A 20,708-nucleotide genomic window follows, 5' to 3' on the forward strand; every position below is an offset into this window, starting at 1 on the left:
GGTTAAGTACTTTTTTTTGTCTCTAAGGTCTTGGGTCAAAATCAAAATCGTTCCCGACTTTTTATTTTTATTAAAATCATCCTCAACGTTACAAAACGTTATAAAATCATCCTTTTGTCCATAAACAACATTTTTGAGACGATTTTGCCTTTAAAAATATCCTTCCCCTCACCACTAACCTCCAACCCCCTTCATCATCATCATCATAATCTCTCTCTCTCTCTCTCTCTCCCTCCTAGACTCCTACTCTCCCTCATCACTACCCCTGACCCCCTTCATCATCATCATCGAACCTCTTTCTCTCTCTCTTTGTCCCAAACTCCTACTCTCCCTCACTATTAACCCCCACTCATCTTCTTCTCATCACCATCACCATCATCATCACCATTATCACAAAAAAAAGATTGAATCACACATAAATTAAAGAATCACAAAATAAAGAGACTTCATCCAGTAGAAGCTTCTTTAATAGTTTGAACCATAGGCGGTTATTGTTGCTGTCAGAGGAGGAGCCACAACAGATGATGGCGGTGCTGCAAACGACACGGTGGAGGAGGGAGACATCGACGATGAAGCCGACCCGGTCTTCATTCTGTCCAAGGATGCGGTAGTCGTCGAAGAGAGTTTCACGGTGGAATTGAATGACGAATTGGAAGCGCTTCTTGAGAAGAAGGTTATGGGATTGAGAAATGAGGGAACCACGGGGAGGGGGCTGTTGCAAACAAAAAGGGGATGCCAACGGAGGAAAAAACAAAAGGATTTTGGCTAAGGCATGGTGCTGTCTTCGAAAGAGGAGAAGATGTGGTTAACTTGGTCAAAATAACAGTTTGTTATTTCCTGGATTTTAGCCAAACCTCTGCTCCCTTTTTTCTTCCTTTTACTTGATTTTCTGGATTTCAATTTGTTCTTCATTTTTTTATTTTTTCTAATTTTTGTTCTTCTGTATCATTTTTCTTTGATTTACTTTCTCTTTGCCTCTGTTGTTGTTGATGTTGATTTTAGGCAGAATTAAGGTTAGACTTGTGATGGTTTTGTTGCAGTAAGAGAAGAAAGGGCCAAGGAAGTGGTGTGATGGAGGTGGAAGGAGTGTTGAGCGTGGGGAGTAAATGGCAGAGGCAGAAAAAGGAAGGAGGAGACACTACGATTTTGATTTTCTTCCCTTGCTCTCTTTCTCTCTTCTTCGTTCTTCCTTTTTTTTTCTTTTTAATTTTTGAAGAACATATACATGAGTTCTTCCTTTTATTTTTTTATAATTTATGTTGTTCCTAATTTTGTAGTTGTTGCTGTTGCTGGATTGTTGATTTATTTGATGGTTATGGTGTAGGGATGGTGATGATGATGCAGAGGTTAGTGGTGAGGGTGGAGAGAGTTCTTTATTTTTGTTTAAGGGTAAAATTATCCAAAAAATATTGTTTATGGACAAAAGAAAGATTTTATAACGTTTTGTAACGTTGAGAATGATTTTAATAAGAAAAAAGATTGGGGATGGTTTTGATTTTGACCCAAAACCTTAGGGACGAAAAAAGTACTTAACCCTTTCAAAATTGAGTAAGGAATGGATCGTGTTGTTGTTCATTGCTAGGCCTCAAGAGCACCTGAAACGTGAATTGGTTTTGGCCCCAACCCTCTTCTTACATTATTTAGGGAGTATCCATAGCAAAATTACATGAACAAAAACATGCCATGATGCTGGGTCTCACAAAGAACAATGGGAGCAGGCCCAACTCATCCTTTAGCACGCCCACACGATTTGTCCCACAAAGAACACTGAATCCCATTGACACAAACCAGAAACACTGTAACCCAAGCACTCACTCCGCAGCATCTTTCTCACATACATCACAAGCTTCTTCTCCTTCACCTAACTTGAACTCAACATCATTTAAAAAGCTTAGTAGTGTGGACATTCGTGCAAGAAGAGAAAAGGGTTTGTGTTATTACTGCGACAAAAAATACACCCCAGGACACCGTTGCAAGGCAATCTATCAGCTCTTAGTTAGAGAGGAGGAGCTCTGTGAGTTGTTGCAAGAGACAACAGACATGATGGGTGGCAATCCCGGTTCTGAGTCGGAAGATGAAGAGGAAGGAGACACCCAAGCACTGTGGATCTGCCTTGATGCCCTTGAAGGCGAATTTCATTCGAAAACTCTTCGGATTCGAGGTACCCATGCTAATCAACCCCTAATGATTTTAATTGATGGAAGAAGAACACACAATTTTGTTAAGAATTCCATAGCCAGGAAGTTGAATATGGTCCTTACCCCAACCCCAACTCTCCAAGTGATGTTTGAAAATGGAGACTCCATCAATTACAGAGCTAAGTGTTAGGACTTACCCTTAGTGGTGCAGGGATATAGTTTTGCAATAGACGCATATGTCCTAGACTTGAAGGGAGCATATGTAGTTCTGGGTTTACATTGGATTATGAGGTTGGGCACCATTTGGATAAACTATATGGAGCTATTCATGAAATTCGAAGTCATGGGTAAATGGGTAGTCTTCAAAGGGGAGTGCTTGTTGAAGGAGGCTAGCCTTAATTCCAGGGAGTTGAGAAAGCTTAATGATAGCAAGGCTATTGCTTCTATGTTCCACTTGAAAGTTGTGAAGTCTAAAGGAAGACAGGAAGGCAGAGTGGAGGAAGAATATGTGAACCGGATCCTTGAAGAGTTCTCAGAGATGTTTGCGGAATCCACCCAATTATTGCCACAGAGATCAATTAATCACCCCATCCATCTAATTCCAGGGGTTTTGCCAATCAGTATTCGACCTTATAAATACCCTCACTTCCAAAAAGAGATGGAGAGGCTAGTAGAAGAAATGCTACAAGTGGGAGTTATAAGAGACAGCCAGAGCACATTCTCGAGCCCGATGCTTCTGGTAAAAAAGAAACATGGGGGTGGAAATTTTGTGTGGATTATAGGGCCATAAAATCGATTATGATGAAAAATAAGTTCCCAATACCCACCATCGATGAGATACTAGATGGATTGCATGGTGCTGTTTATTTTAAAAATTGATCTCCGAAGCCGTTACCATCAAATAAGGATCAGGGAAGAAGATATCGACAAAACAACTTTCTGGACACATGTTGGGCACTATAAGTTTGTTGTCATGCCTTTCGGTCTCATAGATGCGCCTTCCATCTTTCAATTTACCATGAATCGAATCTTTCAGCCATTTCTAAAACGCTTTATAGCAGTGTTTTTCGATGATATCCTGGTATACAACCGCACTAAGGAAGAACATGTAGAGCGCTTAACCCAAGCCTTACAAGTGTTAAGAGATAATCTCTTTTTTGCAAAGAGTTTCAAATGTTCTTTCTTATAGCAACAAGTTGAATATTTAGGCCATGTTATCTTTGGTAAAGGGGTCAAAGTGGATTCATCCAAGATTGAGACAATTCTAGCCTGGCTAGTGCCTAAGTCGCTCAAGAAGTTACGTGGTTTTTTTGGATTGACAGGATAATACTACAAATTTGTGGCTAAATATGCACACTTGGCCTTTCCATTGATAGAGCTCTTGAAGAAGAATGCTTTTCAATGGACTATTGGAGTAGACCAAGCTTTTCATCAATTAAAATAATTGATGACCCATACCCTTGTGCTTGCACTTTCTAATTTGTCTAAGACATTTGTGGTTAAGACTGATGCCTCAAGCACCGGTGTGGGAGCGGTCTTGTCTCAAGGAGGTCACCCAATAGCCTGCTTTAGCAAGTTGGGGGGTTAGATTAGCACAAGCCTTAGCCTATGCAAGGGAGTTGTATGTGGTAACCCAAGTCGTAGCAAAGTGGTGGCATTACCTTTTGGGCCGAAAATTTACCATCAAGATTGATCATCAGGGGATCTGTGAGCTAATGACATAGGTAATACTTATCCCAGAGCAACAATACTACCTCTGAAATTGCTTGGTTATGTAATACCATTACTATCAGAATGTTACGCTTCCGGATGCCACTCTGATAACATACAAGTCTTCTTATACAAGTAACTTACTAATATATCATACATACATATCGTTACAAATCACGACTCCTATCCCTCTTACAAAAATATATAACAAGGCGAGGAAAAATTATAACTAAGATACATACAACACAATCAGATGCGTAGCAGAAACTCCTTAAACTCTTCATTCGTCCTGAAAAGAGAATCTGTAGGGGGTAAGAACCTAACCACACAGTTTCACCATAGGAGTTTCAGAATTGTTATAAGAATATATATAAACGAAAATTGTTTTCAATTGCAGTGATCATCGCTCGTCTTATGAATCTTTTTGAAAACCAACGTTTAATTATCCGAAAATCTAAATTCATATTTTATTTGTAAAAACTCCAAACCAAACATAATATACCATAACATTCCACTACTTACTAGAGAACCATTCTAATCAAACTTACCAAGACATATAACGTACCCAAATCATGGTCCTCGGCCCAAAAATCATGGCCTCCGGCCCAAAACACAATCAATCAAGACTCAACCACCATAATCTGAACCAACGTGTCACAAACACAAGTAATGAAGTTCAAACACAATCAAGAGCAATTACAACAAGTATGGCAATTAGCAGTTAAACATAAGTATTTACATAGGTAAACCGAATACAATAGACACATCCAAACAAAGTCACATAGATGCATATGATGCATTCCTATCCTACTGGCCATGAGCTCATGTGTCGGTTAAACTGCCAAAACTCGATACATCCGGTAGCTAATCCGGATATCGTCTCTCAACACAAAGGAAATCTTCAACCTTCCAGAAGGGAATCCTCAACCTTCCAATCAGAGAGAGACTGTGATGTAACGATAGAAAATCTCCAACCTAACTCGTTCATACCACAACCAGAAATTAAATCGAAGAAAATCCTCAACCGTCTCCATTCAATTCCCCAATATAACAAGAGAGAGAATCCTCAACCCTGTTTTTCCATCACAACAGGAGAGGAAATCCTCAACCTCAACTTGTCTATCCTAGCAAGAGAGAGAATCCTCAATCTTAACTTGCCTATTCATGAGCAGGACAAAGCCACCATTCTCACCACATAAATCCAAATATCATTTCAATCAAACATAATCAAACATAATCTTAATCATAACCAAAAATCGAATTAATAATACAGAATTGAACCGAAGAGAATTCTCAACCTTCTATCCAACTCTCCGATTCGACAAGAGAGGGAATCTCCAACCTTAAACTTATCCACCACAATAAGAGAGGGGATCCTCAATTTCAACCAAGGTTCTGAGAATCGGACCGGTCATCAAACCGCTCTAGTCACTGGTTCACTGGTTTACTGGTTCAACCAGTCTAATATAAATATTAAAAGATCCAAAGTACATCAGCAACCCTAAAATAGCAACACCAGTATATTATCGAACAGCAACAATGAAACAGCAACAAAGACTTTAATCTCCCCATACCTCGGCTGAACTGGTGTCTCAAGAAGTCCCCAATAAAGTTATGAATTAGCCGTCTAGGAGATGTATAATCAAACTAGTAGTTTATCATTGTCCGATGAAAGACTCACTCTGAACTACTGTAGAATGAGATAACCTTGTGCCGCTTTCATGCATTCATAATAATGAAGAACGAATATACATATCAGAATAGGGAATCAAACACGTATTGAGATAGAACAGTAGTATTTTGTTAATCTATAAAACTCAGCAGTGCTCCTCCCTTCAACCTAGGAGGTTTAGAAACTCATACTGATAGGGAATACAATGCTTAATGTGTAAAGTGTCAAAAGTTCCTTAAGATTGTAAAAGTTCTCAAATAAATACTAGACTAATGACTAAGGATTACATAAGAAGGGTAAAACAGTCTTTTAGTGCGAAAATCCACTTCTGAGGGCCACTTGGTGAGTGTTTCGGCTAAGTTTGATTGAGATCCATGTACTAGGAGGCCTCTAGGACATTGAACGCTGGCTAGGGGGTCCTTTGTGGGCGTTAGAACGCTGGCTACTCCCTTGTGAGCGTTGGACGCCAGAATAGGGTAGATGGCTGGCGTTGAACGCCAGTTTTGAGCCTTCAATTTTGAAGCAAAGTATAGAATATGTGTATATTTTTGAAAAGCTCTGGATGTTATCTTTCCATAGCCATTAAGAACGCTTCATTTGGACTTCTGTAGCTCCAGAAAAGCTCTTTCGAGTGCAAGGAGGTCAGATTTAGACAGCATCTGCAGCACTTTTTTTGTCTCTGAATCAGACTTTTGCTCCAGCTCCTCAATTTCAGCCAAAAAATACCTGAAATTGTATAAAAATACACAAATTCAAAGTAGAATCCAAAAATGTGAATTTTTCAGTAAAACCTATGAAAACCTAATAAAACTTAAACAAAACATACTAAAAACTATATGAAAATGATGCCAAAAAGCGTATAAAATATCTGCTCATCAGAACACCAAACTTAAACTGTTGCTTGTCCCCAAGCACCTAAAAACAAAGTAGGATAAAAAGAAGAGTTAGATACAGTAAATCTCAGAGTTTTCAATTAAGCTCTGTTTCAATTAGATGAGCGGGACTTAGTAGCTTTGTGCTTCTGAATAGTTTTGGCATCTCACTATCCATTGAAACTCAGAAGTGTTGGCATCCTTAGGAACTTAGAATCTAGATGATATTATTGACTTTCCTAGTTCAGTTCTTTTTTATTCTTGAACATATCTTTTTAGAGTCTTGGTCGTGACCCTAAGCAGTTTGTTTTCCAGTATTACCACCGGATACATAAATGCCACAAACACTTAATTGAGTGAACCCTTTCGGATTGTAATTCAGCTTTGCTAGAATCCCCAGTTAGAGGTGTCCAGAGTTCTTAAGCTCACTCTCTTTGCTTTGGATCACGACTTTAACTGCTTAGTCTCAAACTTTTTACTTGACACCTTCACACCACAAGCATATAGTTAGGGACACTTCTCATTTGAAGTGTTGAGGCCAAGATTTTATTCTTTTTAGGCCCTCCTAACCATTGATGCTCAAAGCCTTGGATCATTTTACCCTTGCCTTTTGGTTTAAAGGATTTTTTGGCTTTTTGCTCTTGCCTTTTGGTTTAAAGAGCTATTGGCTTTTTCTGCTTTTTGTTTTTTTTTTTCAGCTTGTTTTTTTTTTCTTTTTTTTTTGCTGTTTTTTCTTGTTTTAAGAATCAATTTTTTGAATTTTTCATATTACCAATAATACTTCTCCTTTTTCACTATTATTTCAAGAGCCAACATTCTTAATTTCAATTTCAACTATGCACTGTTTATTCATACATTTAGAAAATAAAAGCAATGCCACCACATCAAAATAATTGATTACTCTTCTTATAAAACTCAAAAATTTATGCATCTCCAATTCTTCTAAAAAAATCACTATTTTATTATTGTTTAATGATGATAAGAGAAATATTTTATAGCTAATTGGAAAATTAATTACTACTAATGCTTATGTAATTCTAAAATTAAAAGACAGAAAAATAAAATAAAAATAAAGACTTAAATACTATTAGTGATCATGTAAACCTAAATATGGAAGACAAGAATTAGAATAATAGAAATATGAAAATAGGAATTGGAATAGTCATAGGATTGAAACTCAACAACCTCAAGCTTGAGGGGCGCTGGGCTCTTCAGGGGAGAGCTTCTGGTGCTTCAACTCCTTTATCTCACGCCCCTGCTTCTCTTGTTCTCTGACCAGTTTGCAAATCATGCTAGTCTGATCTTTCTGCTCCTCTCTTAGTTGATCCAAGGTGGCTTGAAGTTGCATCACAGATGCTTTCAGCTGATCTCAATATTCAATTGGAGGGATCTTTTTTGGAGGCTCAAGTGCCTTCCTTTTGGGATGATCCTCTGGTATCTTAGAGCTTTCCACCACCTTCTTGGTGATTGGGCTTTCCACTGGAATAAATGTGTCTACATGAAGCAGGACTTTAGCCTCTTGGCATAGGCAAAAGGTAAGGTTTGGATAGGCCAGCATGGCATGAGTAGACATCCTGTTTGCCAACTTGTACATCTCACGGGGATTATTTGGTAAACTTCTATCTCATTCCAAAAAAATGATGTAGTGAATCATCACAGCTCTCTGAATAGTGACTTCAGAGCGGTTACTTGTAGGGAGTATAGAACGCTCAATAAAGTCTAGCCATCTTCTAGCAATTGGCTTGAGGTTCATTCTTTTCAGCTGGTTTGGTTTGCCTTTTGCATCCTCAATCCATTGAGTTCCAGGTGGACAGATGTCCTCTAGGACTTGATCCAACTTTGGGTTGGCTACCACCCTTCTATTGTAGAAATCAGAGTCATCCATTTGTAAGGATAATTTAAAGATCTCTCTCACCCTATCCATATGAAAATAGATGATCTTCCCCCTGATCATAGTGCGAAAAGTATAGAATGTTGTTCCATATTTCTTTTGCTTATCTGTCATCCACAGATTTGCATAGAATTCATGGATCATGTTGAATCCAACAGTGATCTCAAGATTGGCTAGAATTTCCCAGCCTTTCTTTTGAATTTGCTCTTGAATCTCTGTGTATTCATCTTTTCCGAATTCGAATATGACCTTAGGGATCACTAGCCTCTTACTCATTATCTTGTGATAATGTTCTTCATGTTGCTTGGTGTAGAATCTAACAAGTTTGAAAATAACTGTTGGGTGATTTTCTTTCTTGTTTCTTTGGAGTGGTCTTGCCACTTCTTGGAGCCATGGGATTCGAATCTCAATAAGAGGACAAGGCTCCTTCCACACTAAATTTAAAAGGTTTGCTCGTCCTCGGGTAAAAGGTAAGAAAGAAAGAAGAAGAAAGTGAAGGGAGGGAGAATAGAAGAAGAGAATTCGAATGGGGAGGTGCTGAATAAGTGAGAGAGGAGCACGGATATATATATAGGGAGGGGGAGGGATTTTCGAATTCAATCTTAAAAGAAAGATAAAGAAGTTTTGAAAAAGATAGAAAAAGATAAGTTGTTAAACTTGAAAGATAAGAAAAAGATATGAAAAAGATATAAAAGATATAAAGATAAGATAAGAAGTATGAAAAAGATTTTAAAGTTTAATAAAAGATATGAACAAGAATTTCAAAAGATAAGAAAATATTTGAAAGAATTTGAAAACTAGTTGAAAAAGATATGATGGTTTGAAAAAGATATGATTTAAAAAGTAATGGAATTTCAAAATTAAAATTCAAAAAGATAGGTTTGATGAAGAAAAGTTAACGTTTTGGAAATTACCTCCCTTGCTTGTCTTGCTGGCGTTAAACGCCCAGAATGGCTGCATTCTGGCGTTTAACGCTACTGTCCCTACTTGCTGGGCATTGAACACCCAGAATGGCACCTATTCTGGTGTTCAACACCAGGGTGCCTACTCATATGGGGCATTGAACGCCCAGCCAGGCTCCCCTGGCTAGCGTTCACTGCTGGCCCTACTTCCTCTCTTGGGCGTTTGAACGCCCAGCTAGGCTCCCTGACTGGCGTTCAACGCCAGGCTGTCTTCCTCCATGGACGTTTAAAACGCCCAATCCCCACCTTTTTCTAGCGTTTAACGCTAGAGAGATGCTTCCTCCAGGGTGCTCTGTTTTATGTTCTACATCATTCTATCTCTGTTTAAATACTGTCCATGATCACTATCATTAAAAACAAGTTAATTAGAACTAACTATAAAGAAAACTAATTAAAACAAAAATAATTTAGAAAAATAGAGAATACTAGGCTATTAATCATTGGGTTGCCTCCCAACAAGCGCTCCTTTAATGTCTTTAGCTGGACTTCACTGTACTTAACTTAGTAGCAGTGTTCAGTCTCCTGGCTCAATATCTCCTTCAAAGTAATGCTTGACCCTCTGTCCATTGATAGTGAACCTGTTGTCTGGATCTTTACCTTGAAGTTCTATGTGCCCTTAAGGTGATACACTAGTAATCACATACAGTCCCTTCCAGCGGGATTTGAGTTTTTCAGGAAATAATTTGAGTCTTGAGTTGAAGAGCAGGACCTTTTGTCTTGGTTCAAAGACTCTGGAAGATATCTTCCTGTCATGCCACCTTTTGCTTTTTCTTTATAGATATTTCCATTTTCAATTGCAGCTAGTCAGAATTCATCCAACTCATTTAGTTGGAGTAGCCGTTTTTCTCCGGCTGCTTGAGCATCAAGGTTGAGGAATCTAGTTGCCCAATAGGCCTTGTGTTCTAGTTCCACTAGCAAATGACAGGATTTCCCATATACCAGCTGATATGGTGATGTTCCAATGGGGTTTTGAAAGCTATTCTGTATGCCCACAGAGCATCATCAAGCTTTCTAGCCCAATCCTTTCTAGAGATATTTACTGTCCTCTCTAGGATTCGCTTTAGTTCTTTATTTGACACTTCAGCTTGCCCATTTGTTTGAGGATGATATGGAGTTGCCACTTTATGGCGAACTCCGTAACGGCTTAAGACAGAACCAAGCTGTCTATTGCAGAAATGAGAACCTCCATCACTAATCAGTGTCCGAGGGACACCAAATCTGTTGAAGATGTTCTTTTGGAGGAACTTTATCACTACTCTAGTGTCATTAGTGGGTGACGCTATTGCTTCAACCTATTTAGAGTCCTTAAAGAGAGTGGGCCAGTAGAACCCACTTTGGAGAACCTTTGTGGCTGTTCGCTCACTTCCAAAGTGTCCTCCATAGTCTGAGCCATGGCAATGCCATAGGATTTTCTATGCCTCTTTTTCAGACATGCAGCGTCAGATTATTCCATCTAAGCATCTTTTAAAGAGATATGGTTCATCCCACAAGTAGTACTTTGCATCACGCATGAGTTTTCGGGCTTGCTGCCTGTTGTACTCTTTGGGAATCAATCTTATAGCCTTGTAGTTTGCAATGTCTACAAACCAAGGTGCTGTCTGGATGGCATAGAGTTTTTCATCTGGAAAGGTTTCAGATATGTCAGTGGAGTGAGGAGAAGTCCCTTCCACTGGCTCAATCTGGGACAAGTGGTTAGCCACTTGATTTTCTATACCCTTTCTGTCTCTAATTTCTATATAAAACTCTTGTAGGAGTAATACCTATCTTATGAGCCTGGGTTTAGAATCCTGCTTAGTGAGTAGATACCTCAGAGCAGCATGGTTAGTGTAGATAATGACCTTAGATCCTACTAAATAGGATCTAAACTTGTCAATGGCATAAACCACTGCAAGTAATTCCTTTTCTATGGTAGTATAGTTCTTCTGGCGTCATTCAGAACCCGACTGGCATAATAAATGACGTGCAGAAGCTTGTCATGTCTCTGTCCCAGAACTACGTCAATGGCATGGTCACTGGCATCACACATCAATTCGAATGGTAAGTCCCAGTTGGGTGCAGAGATTACAGGCACAATGATAAGCTTAGCTTTTAGAGTCTCAAAGGCCTGCAGACACTCTTGGTCAAAGACGAATGGAGTGTCAGTGGTTAATAGGTTGCACAGAGGTTTTGCGATTTTAGAAAAATCTTTTATAAACCTTTTGTAGAATCCTGTGTGTCCAAGGAAACTTCGGATTCCTTTGACATTAGTGGGTGGTGGTAATCGCTCAATCACCTCCACCTTAACTTGATTCACTTCTATTCCCTTGCTTGAAATCTACTGTCCAAGAACAATGCCTTCAGTCACCATGAAGTGGCATTTTTCCCAGTTCAAAACTAGGTTTGTCTCTTGACATCTCTTCGGAACTAGGGCTAGATGGTCAAGGCAGGATTCAAATGAATCTCCAAAGAGAGAGAAGTCATCCATGAACACTTCAAGAAACTTCTCTACCATGTCAGAGAAGATGGATAGCATACATCTCTAGAAGGTGGCAGGTGCATTGCACAGGCCAAATGGCATTCGCCTATAGGCAAACACGCCATATGGGCATGTGAATGTTGTCTTCTCTTGATCATGTGGATCCACTGCTATTTGATTGTACCCGAAATATCCATCTAGGAAGCAATAAAAAGCATGCCCTGCTAGTCTCTCTAGTATTTGATCAATAAATGGTAAAGGAAAATTATCCTTCCTGGTAGCGTTATTGAGCCTTCTATTGTCAATGCACATACGCCACCCCGTAACTATCCTTGTAGGGATCAGTTCATTTTTTTTCATTATGAACCACTGTCATGCCTCCCTTTTTAGGAACAACTTGTACAAGGCTCACCCAGGGGCTATTAGAAATAGGATAAATAATTCCAGCTTCCCAGAGCTTAGTGACTTCCTTCTGCACCACTTCCTTCATAGTTAGATTTAATCGCTTTTGTGGTTACACCACTGGTTTGGCATCATCCTCCAGTAGGATTTTGTGCATTCATCGGGTTAGACTAATGCCCTTAAGGTCACTTATAGTCCACCCAAGGGCTGTCTTGTGAGTTTTGAGCACTTTAATTAGTGCGTCTTCTTCCTGTGGCTCTAAGGCAGAGCTTATGATTACAGGATAAGTGTCTCCATCTCCCAGAAATACATATTTCAGGGAGGATGGTAATGGCTTGAGCTCGAGTTTTGGAGGTTTATCTTCTTCTTTAGGAGCACTTAAAGTCTCCTGTTTTTCATATGCTTCCTCCAACTCGAGTATGGTAACCATGTTTACTTCTTCCAACAGGGAGTCGATGATATCAATGCTCAAGCACTTCTCTAGGGTGTCTGGATGCTGCATGGCTTTGATAGCATTCAGCACATATTCATCCTCATTGACTCTTAGGGTTACTTCCCCTTTTTGCACATCAATGAGGGTTCTTCCTGTAGCTAGGAAGGGTCTTCCTAGGATAAGGGATGCACTCTTGTGCTCATCCATATCCAACACCACAAAGTCAGTAGGAAAAGCAAAGGGTCCAACCCTAACAATCACATCTTCAACCACTCTTGATAGTATCATAATGGAACCATCAGCAAGTTGAAGGCATATGTGGCTTGGTTTGACTTCATCAGTCAAGCAAAGCTTCTTTATTAATGAAGCATGTATTAGGTTAATGCTTGCTCCAAGATCACATAGAGCTATCCTTGTGCAAGCATTCCCTAAAGTGCATGGTATCATAAAACTTCAAGGATCCTTAAGTTTCTCTAGCAAGCTGTTTTGAATGACTGTACTGCACTCTTCAATGAGGAGGACTGTTTCTATCTCTTTCTAATCCTTCTTATAACTTAAGATGTCCTTCATGAACTTAGCATAAGAAGGTATTTGTTCAAGAGCCTCTGCAAAAGGGATCTTGATCTCTAATGTTCTGAGATAATTCGTAAAGCAGGCGAATTGTTTATCTTTTTCCTCTTAACGGAGTTTCTGAGAAAATGGCATCTTGGCCTTATACTCATCAATCTTGGTTGATGAAGGCTGAGTGCCTTGTGTATTGGAAGAGGGGTTACTAGCTTTATGACGGGTGTTGTTAGTAGGTGACTAACCACCCTTGCTTGGGCGTTCAATGCACTTGTTGCTGCCCCCTTCCTGGGGTTCAACGCTAGGGACATCATCCCCTTTTGGGCGTTCAACGCCAAGGTTGCTGTCCCCATTGGGCGTTCAACGCCAGGGATGAATACCCCTTCTTGGCGTTGAGCGCTAATGACATTCTTCTTTGGGCGTTCAACACCCTCAGAGATGTCTTGAACAACAGTCTGGTGTTCATCTGTTGGCTTTTCTTCCTTTGATCTTTTTTTGCACTGAGGTTGGGTGTTTAGGAATTTCTCACTCCTCAGTTGCATAGTCTGGCATTCCTCTGTTATCTGTTTGGATAACTGCTACCTTATTTGACTCAGCTGGGCTTCTATATTTCTGTTAGAAGCCTGAGTTTCTCACACAGCCTCTTGCAATTCTAGTATTTGCTGGGCAAGGGCGTGTAGTTGCTGAGTCAATGGGCCATCCTGTTCTGGAGGGTTAGGTTCAGTAGATATTGCCTTAACCTCTCCTTTCATAGGAGTCTCTGCAGATGAGTACAGATGCTGATTAATGGCAACTATCTCAATAAGCTCATGAGCTTCTTCAATGCTCTTTTTCATATGTATGGAACCACCAGCAGAGTGGTCTAGGGACATTTTATCCATGTCTAAAAGTCCATAGTAAAAGATGTCTAGTTGTACCCATTCTGAAAAAATTTCAGTGAGAAATTTTCTTAGCATCTTTCTATACCTCCCCCAGGCATCATGAAGAGATTCATTATCTCCTTGTTTGAAGTCTTGGATGTCCAGTCTTAGCTGGGTTAGTTTCCTTGGAGGAAAGTATTGATTTAAAAACTTGTCCACTAGCTATTTCCAATTTTTCAAGCTAGATCTGGGCTGGTTATCTAGCCACCTCTTTGCTTGCTCCTTTACAGCAAAAGAAAAGAGCAATAGTCTGTAGACATCTTGGTCTACTCTCTCACTACGTACTGTGTCAGCAATCTGTAAGAAATCTGCCAGAAACTCAGTAGGTTCTTCCTACAGAAGTCCAAAGTACCGACAGTTTTGCTGCACCAGAGTGATGAGTTGAGGATTTAGTTCAAAGCTACTTGCTCTGATGGGGGGTATGCTAGTACTTCTTCCATAGAAGTCAGTAGTGGAATTTGTATAAGACCCTAGAGTTCTTCTGAACTCTTCATTCCCATTTGGGTTCATGATGAAGAAAGGTAGAAGAAGAGAAAGAATGAGGGATAAAGATGTAAATTGTAATTAAAATATTTTTTTATTTTATTTATTTGTTAAGTTCGAATTTAAAGGGTTAATTAAATAAAAATATTTGAAAATTAATTGTTGAATTTCGAAAAAGAAGAGAGAAAAATAGAAGAAGAAATTTCAAAAATTAGAAGAGAGAGGAATTAGTTAGGAAGTTTTAAAAAAAAAGAGAGAGAACAAGTAACTAATTAAGGAAGATTTGAAAAAAAAAGATAAGATAGAAGATTAGAAAAGATTTGATTTTGAAAATATTTGAAAAAGTCAACAAGATAAGATAAGAATTGAAAAGATTTTAAAATTAAAATTTAAAAGAAGATAAGATAGAAAAGGTTTTAAATTAAAGATAAGATAAGTTAGGTAAGAAAGATAAGATAAGGAAGTTAAGAAAAGATAAGTTTTAAATTAAAAAGATTTGGAATAAAAATTGAAAAGTTAGTTTCTAATTTAGAAAGATTTGAAATTTATATTTTAAAAGAAAGATAAGATAAGAAAGAATCAAAATTTAAAAGAAAAGATTTGAAAAGAGTTTAAAAAGATAAGATTTGAAATTTGATTTTTTGAAAAAGATTTGATTTGAAATTTGAAATTTTAAATTTTAAATTTTAAATTTTGAAATTGAATTTTAAAATTTGAATTTGAAATAAGATAAGATAAGATTTTGAAAATTGAATTTTAAATTTTAAAATTTGAATTTGAAACAAGATAGGATAAAGATTTGAAAAAGATATGATTTTTGAAATTTAAATCTTGACTTGACTAATAAGAAAACACTAAATTTAAAATTTTTTAAATTAAATTGGTAAGATTTTCGAAAATTATAATTAAAGATAAGAAAAGATATTTTATTTTTTTGATTTTTGAATTTAATGAAGAAAGAGAAAAACACACAAAAGATACCAAACTTAAAATTTTTAGATCTAAGGACACTACTATGCAAAAATTTTAAACAAAAACACAATAGGACACCAAACTTAAAAATTTTAAGATCAAAACAAGAAGAAAAACAAGAACACTTTGAAGATCAAGAAGAACACCAAGAACAAAACTCAAAGAATTCAAAGAAAACAAGAACATACAAAGGACACCAAACTTAAAATTTTTGAAAACCAAAGACACCAATTTCAAAAATTTAAAAGAAAAGACTCAAGAAGACACCAAACTTAAAGATTGACACAAGACTCAAACAAAAGACACTATTTTTGAAAATTTTTTTGAAAAAGACTCAAGAAATTCGAACAAGACTCAAACAATAACAAGAACAAAGACTCAAACAAAAGATCAAGATTAATAGATAAAAGAAAAGGTTTTGAAAAAAAAAATTTGAAAAGAAAAATAAAAGATTAAAAATAAAAGTAAAAAGTACCTAATCTAAGCAACAAGATAATCCGTTAGTTGTCCAAACTCGAACAATCCCCAGCAACGGCGCCAAAAACTTGGTGCACGAATTCCCACACTTCATACAACTGAACCAGCAAGTGTACTGGGTCGTCCAAGTAATACCTGAGTGATTCAGGGTCGATCCCATGAGGATTGTGATTTAAAGCAAGCTATGGTTATCTTGTAGATCTTAGTTAGGCGGAGAGAAAATTTATTTGATTGTTTAAACGCATAAAAGTAGAATAAATAATACGTTACTCAGTTGATGGTGGATGCAATGATATGAAGATGGTTAATGCTTGGAGATGTTTTATTCTTCTGGATCAATCCGGTCTTACTGTCTATTCCAACTGTGAATGATTTCTTCTACAGCAGGCTGTATGTGATCAACGCCGTTATTACAAGATCGCCAATGCTCCTCCAGATCTGAACCCCAGGTTTAGTACAGATCTAGTCTGATTGAGGGTGAAGCTCCTGCAGTTCATTCTCCTTAGTGATCCTACTCAAAACGCCACAGACAAGGTCGAATCTTCTCCGGATCAAAGAATGCTGCGCCTTTGGTTCTAGCCTCTACCACAAAGACTCTAATCTCCCCATACCTCGGCTGAACTGGTGTCTCAAGAAGTCCCCAACAAAGTTGTGGATTAGCTGTGTAGGAGATGTATAATCAAACTAGTAGTTCATCATTGTCCGATGAAAGACTCACTCTGAACTACTGTAGAATGAGATAATCTTGTGCCGGTTTAACAAATTCATAATGATGAAGAATGAATATACATCTCAGAATAGGGAATCAAACATGTATTGAGATAGAACAGTAGTACTTTATTAATCCATAAAACTTAGCAGAGCTCCTCCCCTCAACCTAGGAGGTTTAGAAACTCATACTGATAGGAAGTACAATGCTTAACGTGTAAAGTGTCAAAAGTTCCTTAAGATTGTAAAAGTTCTCAAATAAATACTAGACTAATGACTAAGGATTACATAAGAAGGGTAAAACAGTCTTTTAGTGTAAAAATTCACTTCTGGAGCCCACTTGGTGAATGTTGGGGCTGAGCTTGATTGAGATCTACATGCTAGGAGGCCTCTAGGGCATTGAACGCTGGCTAGGGGGTCTTTTGTGGGCGTTGGAACGCTAGCTACTCCCTTGTGGGCGTTGGACGCCAGAATACGGCAGATGGCTAGCGTTGAACGCCAGTTTTAGGCCTTCAATTCTGAAGCAAAGTATAAACTATTATACATTACTGGAAAGCTCTAGATGTTAGCTTTCCAAAGCTGTTAAGAACACTCCATTTGGACTTCTGTAGTTTCAGAAAAGCTCTTTTGAGTGAAAGGAGGTTAGATTTGGACAGCATCTGCAGCACTTTCTCTGTCTCTGAATCAGACTTTTGCTCCAGCTCCTCAATTTCAGCCAGAAAATACCTAAAATTGCATAAAAACACACAAACTCAAAGTAGAATCCAAAACTGTGAATTTTGCACTAAAACCTATGAAAACTTAATAACATTTAAACAAAACATACTAAAAACTATTTGAAAATGATGCGAAAAATCGTATAAAATATCCGCTCATCATATAGAGAAATGATATTTACTTCACTTTTTCTATATACATCTCTCATGCAGCTTTGTTTTGTGATATAAAAGATAATCTTTTGGGTAATTTACATCAATAAATTGATTAGAGATCAATTTTACGTAAATGTCTTGAATAGAAATTAGTTACATGTCTATTCTAATAGATTTATATAAATTGCATCAGACAGACTAGATTTAACTATTTACATATATAGTTTGATTTACTACTTATATAAAATAAACATAATAAATTGAATCAACCTAATTAAATTTATTGCAATATATATTGTAAAATATATAAAAATCTTAAAAGAGAATACAAACATTTTAAAATAAAGTATTTTCAAAAACTAATTGGATACTCCATTTTAATAAAAATTTGTGAACAACGAAAACTTTTCAAATTCAATTTTAAATCTTGTGAACAATAAAAACTTTTTCAAACCTAATTTTATTTTAACTTGTCTCATATTTGATACTTTTACTTACGGAATTCGGTATTAAAATGAATTAGATTTGAAAACATTTTATTGTTCACAAGTAGATTTAAAATTAGATTTAAAATGTTTTCATTGTTCCCAAATTTTTATTAAAATGATATATTTTTAAAATGGAGTATTAAAATTAGTTTTTGAAAATACTCTATTTTAAAACAGTTGTATTTTCTTTTGAATTTTTTTTTATATATTTCTTAATATGTACTACAGTAAATTAAATTAGGCTAATTCGATTTACATGTAAATGCTTAAATCGAGTCTGTCTTATTCGATTTATATAAATCTGTTTAGAACAGATGTGTAATCAATTTTTATTCTAAAGATTTGTGTAAAATTGATCTCCAATCAATTTATTGATGTAAATTATCTTAAATCTTTTATCTTCTCTCATTTATAATCAATCACTTTCACATAAAGTTCGTACATATAATATTTTTCGTCTAAATATAAATATTTATTGAAGTGCAAATAAATTTTGTCAAAATAAGAAGTGATAAATTTATCTTTAACTAAAACGTTGAAATACATCTATCCTTATGGTACATGATAAGTAACATCTTAATTATACCTCCATTAAAAAATCCAACAATTATACAATTTCAACGAAAATTTATTATATTCTATTTTAAAAAATAATAAAAATCAAACCTTTTATGTAATTATTTGTATTTTTATTTGTATAATCTTAATTGTGCATGCCCTTATTATTAGCATTATTAACTTTGAAAAACAACATAGATAAAAACAACTATATCTTATTTTTTTTCAACATGTTTATTAATCTGCTTCGACATAAATCTAAAAGGTGCTCTTAGATAAAGCGGTGATCGACTACTTCAATTTGTATTTACAGGATTGGAATCTAGCAACAACATTGATGAGACCATTGAGACTGTTCAGCAACGAAGATATGACAAAAGTGTTAATTCTGTCACACACAAAATATGGGTCTGTAAGTCGCGTCTTTATTGTGTCTGAAAAGGATCTTGTAGTCACTCCAAATATTCAACGATGGATGATTAAGCACAATCCACCAAATCGCGTGGTTGAGATTGCTGGATCAGATCACATGATCATGATGTCCAAGCCCATACACTTTTGCCTTCAACTGCAATCCATTGCTGCTAATTATGATTGATTAACATACATAGTTATGCTTTATAATAATACAATACAACACTCCTTGCTAAACATTACATGAGGCATGTGACAAATAAATAAAAAAAAAACCCATGCCTTCATTGCCTTGTTATTATGGTGTTTAGAAACATGTTACAAACAATTTGGCTTCTTCTAAGATTATTTTATAGAAGAAAAAAAAAATTTCTTCGGTTAAGTTTAGGAAGCCGTCAATCGAATATGATAGTCACTCTAAAGTTTTTGATGTGTTCGTTTTAATGTTTAAGTTTTAGATTTTTTTATAAGATTTTTATTTTTTTGGGTACAATTAACATAATCCGTTTTCCAAAGTGTTTTGGTGTAGTTTTTAGAAACACTCACTCTATCGCTATAGTCATCTTGTTTTTGAAGGTGTTTTTTTTTTGTTGGTCAGAAACAGGATAAAAAAAATCTTAAAGAAAGAGAGATTCATTTACAATCTACGTGGAATAAATATATCTTTTGTTTATTATGAGACAAAAAAATTACTACCTCTTTTAAAGGAGTATCCTAAAAGTGTAATCCTATATTTAATTCTAAACTTTTACACGCCAGACAATCAACACATTTATCGCATTCTCTATATATATTTATAAAAAGAATGTTTCAATTTTTGTTCTTTTACTTGTGGATGTTTCTGATCAATAAATTTGGGTGGTTTTTCATGTTTTTGGGGTTGTTGATGACTTATATGCCTTTGAGTCACACTCTACTCTAACTTTTTTTAAATCCGTAGTCTAAGCCAAATTAAGATCCTGATCAATTCCTCACAATTCTGCTTTAAAGACAGTGCAGCTATATATGTAAAAGGAAAATTTTCTTATCCATTTGCTGTTCTCATTTTTCAATAAACCCCCACATTTAGCTTTTTTGGTGATCCCATTAATAGACCATTCAGTATTAATTGTGATCGAATCACGAGGAGAGGGAAGACATCTGATGAATTGTTCTTTTTTGGGTTTTCTGAGAATTCTTCTTTGTTCCTTGTTGAAAGCTTCCCTAATCTCTTTCACATTCTTCAAAAATCTCTAGGTGGATGTATGACGCTCTCCGGTAGTTCTGCTCGTGAACCTCCCGGTTTCTCCAGCACCAGATCTTCCAAACGGCGACAAAGAAGATATCTTCTTGTTCTCTGGCACAAAAGGGCAAATCTTCTTGTCCTCCATATATTTTGGCTTTTTTAGTGTTAGTGAGCAGTCTGTTGTAGCACATCTTCGAGGCTAACACCTTTGCATTTTGAGGACCCTTACCTTCCATCCCCATATGGTTGTCTAGCTTGGTCAGGATGGTTTTGACCACTCTGCCAGTGCTTTGAATGTTGCACCAGTGGAGAATTTACCATCCTTCGTGTGAACCCAGCCTATTCTGTCTTCTCCATTTACATCCTCGGTGGGAGATGTGCTAGAATCTTCCTCATGATTTCTTCAGGTGAGTGTCTCTGTAGTTATTTAATTTTTGTTCATCGCTTGCATTGCTCCATTCCAATATTGTGCTCACCATGTCTGAATAATTT

The 20,708-nt window shown here is 36.7% G+C and overlaps 1 protein-coding gene across 1 annotated transcript in view; it reads left to right on the forward strand.

Annotated features, from left to right (window-relative positions):
* LOC112785124 (methyl jasmonate esterase 1-like) overlaps positions 1–19,214 on the forward strand; it is a 31,659-nt gene extending 12,445 nt beyond the window's left edge. Inside the window, exon 5 of the mRNA XM_025828561.2 lies at positions 18,891–19,214. Within this exon, the coding sequence (XP_025684346.1) occupies positions 18,891–19,175 (285 nt within the window). The 3' untranslated portion in view covers positions 19,176–19,214. The remainder of the gene's footprint in view (positions 1–18,890) is intronic.
* Positions 19,215–20,708: the final 1,494 nt, after the last annotated feature.

Source organism: Arachis hypogaea, chromosome 20, assembly GCF_003086295.3.
Source record: "Arachis hypogaea cultivar Tifrunner chromosome 20, arahy.Tifrunner.gnm2.J5K5, whole genome shotgun sequence".
In the NCBI taxonomy this organism is placed as follows: domain Eukaryota; kingdom Viridiplantae; phylum Streptophyta; class Magnoliopsida; order Fabales; family Fabaceae; genus Arachis; species Arachis hypogaea.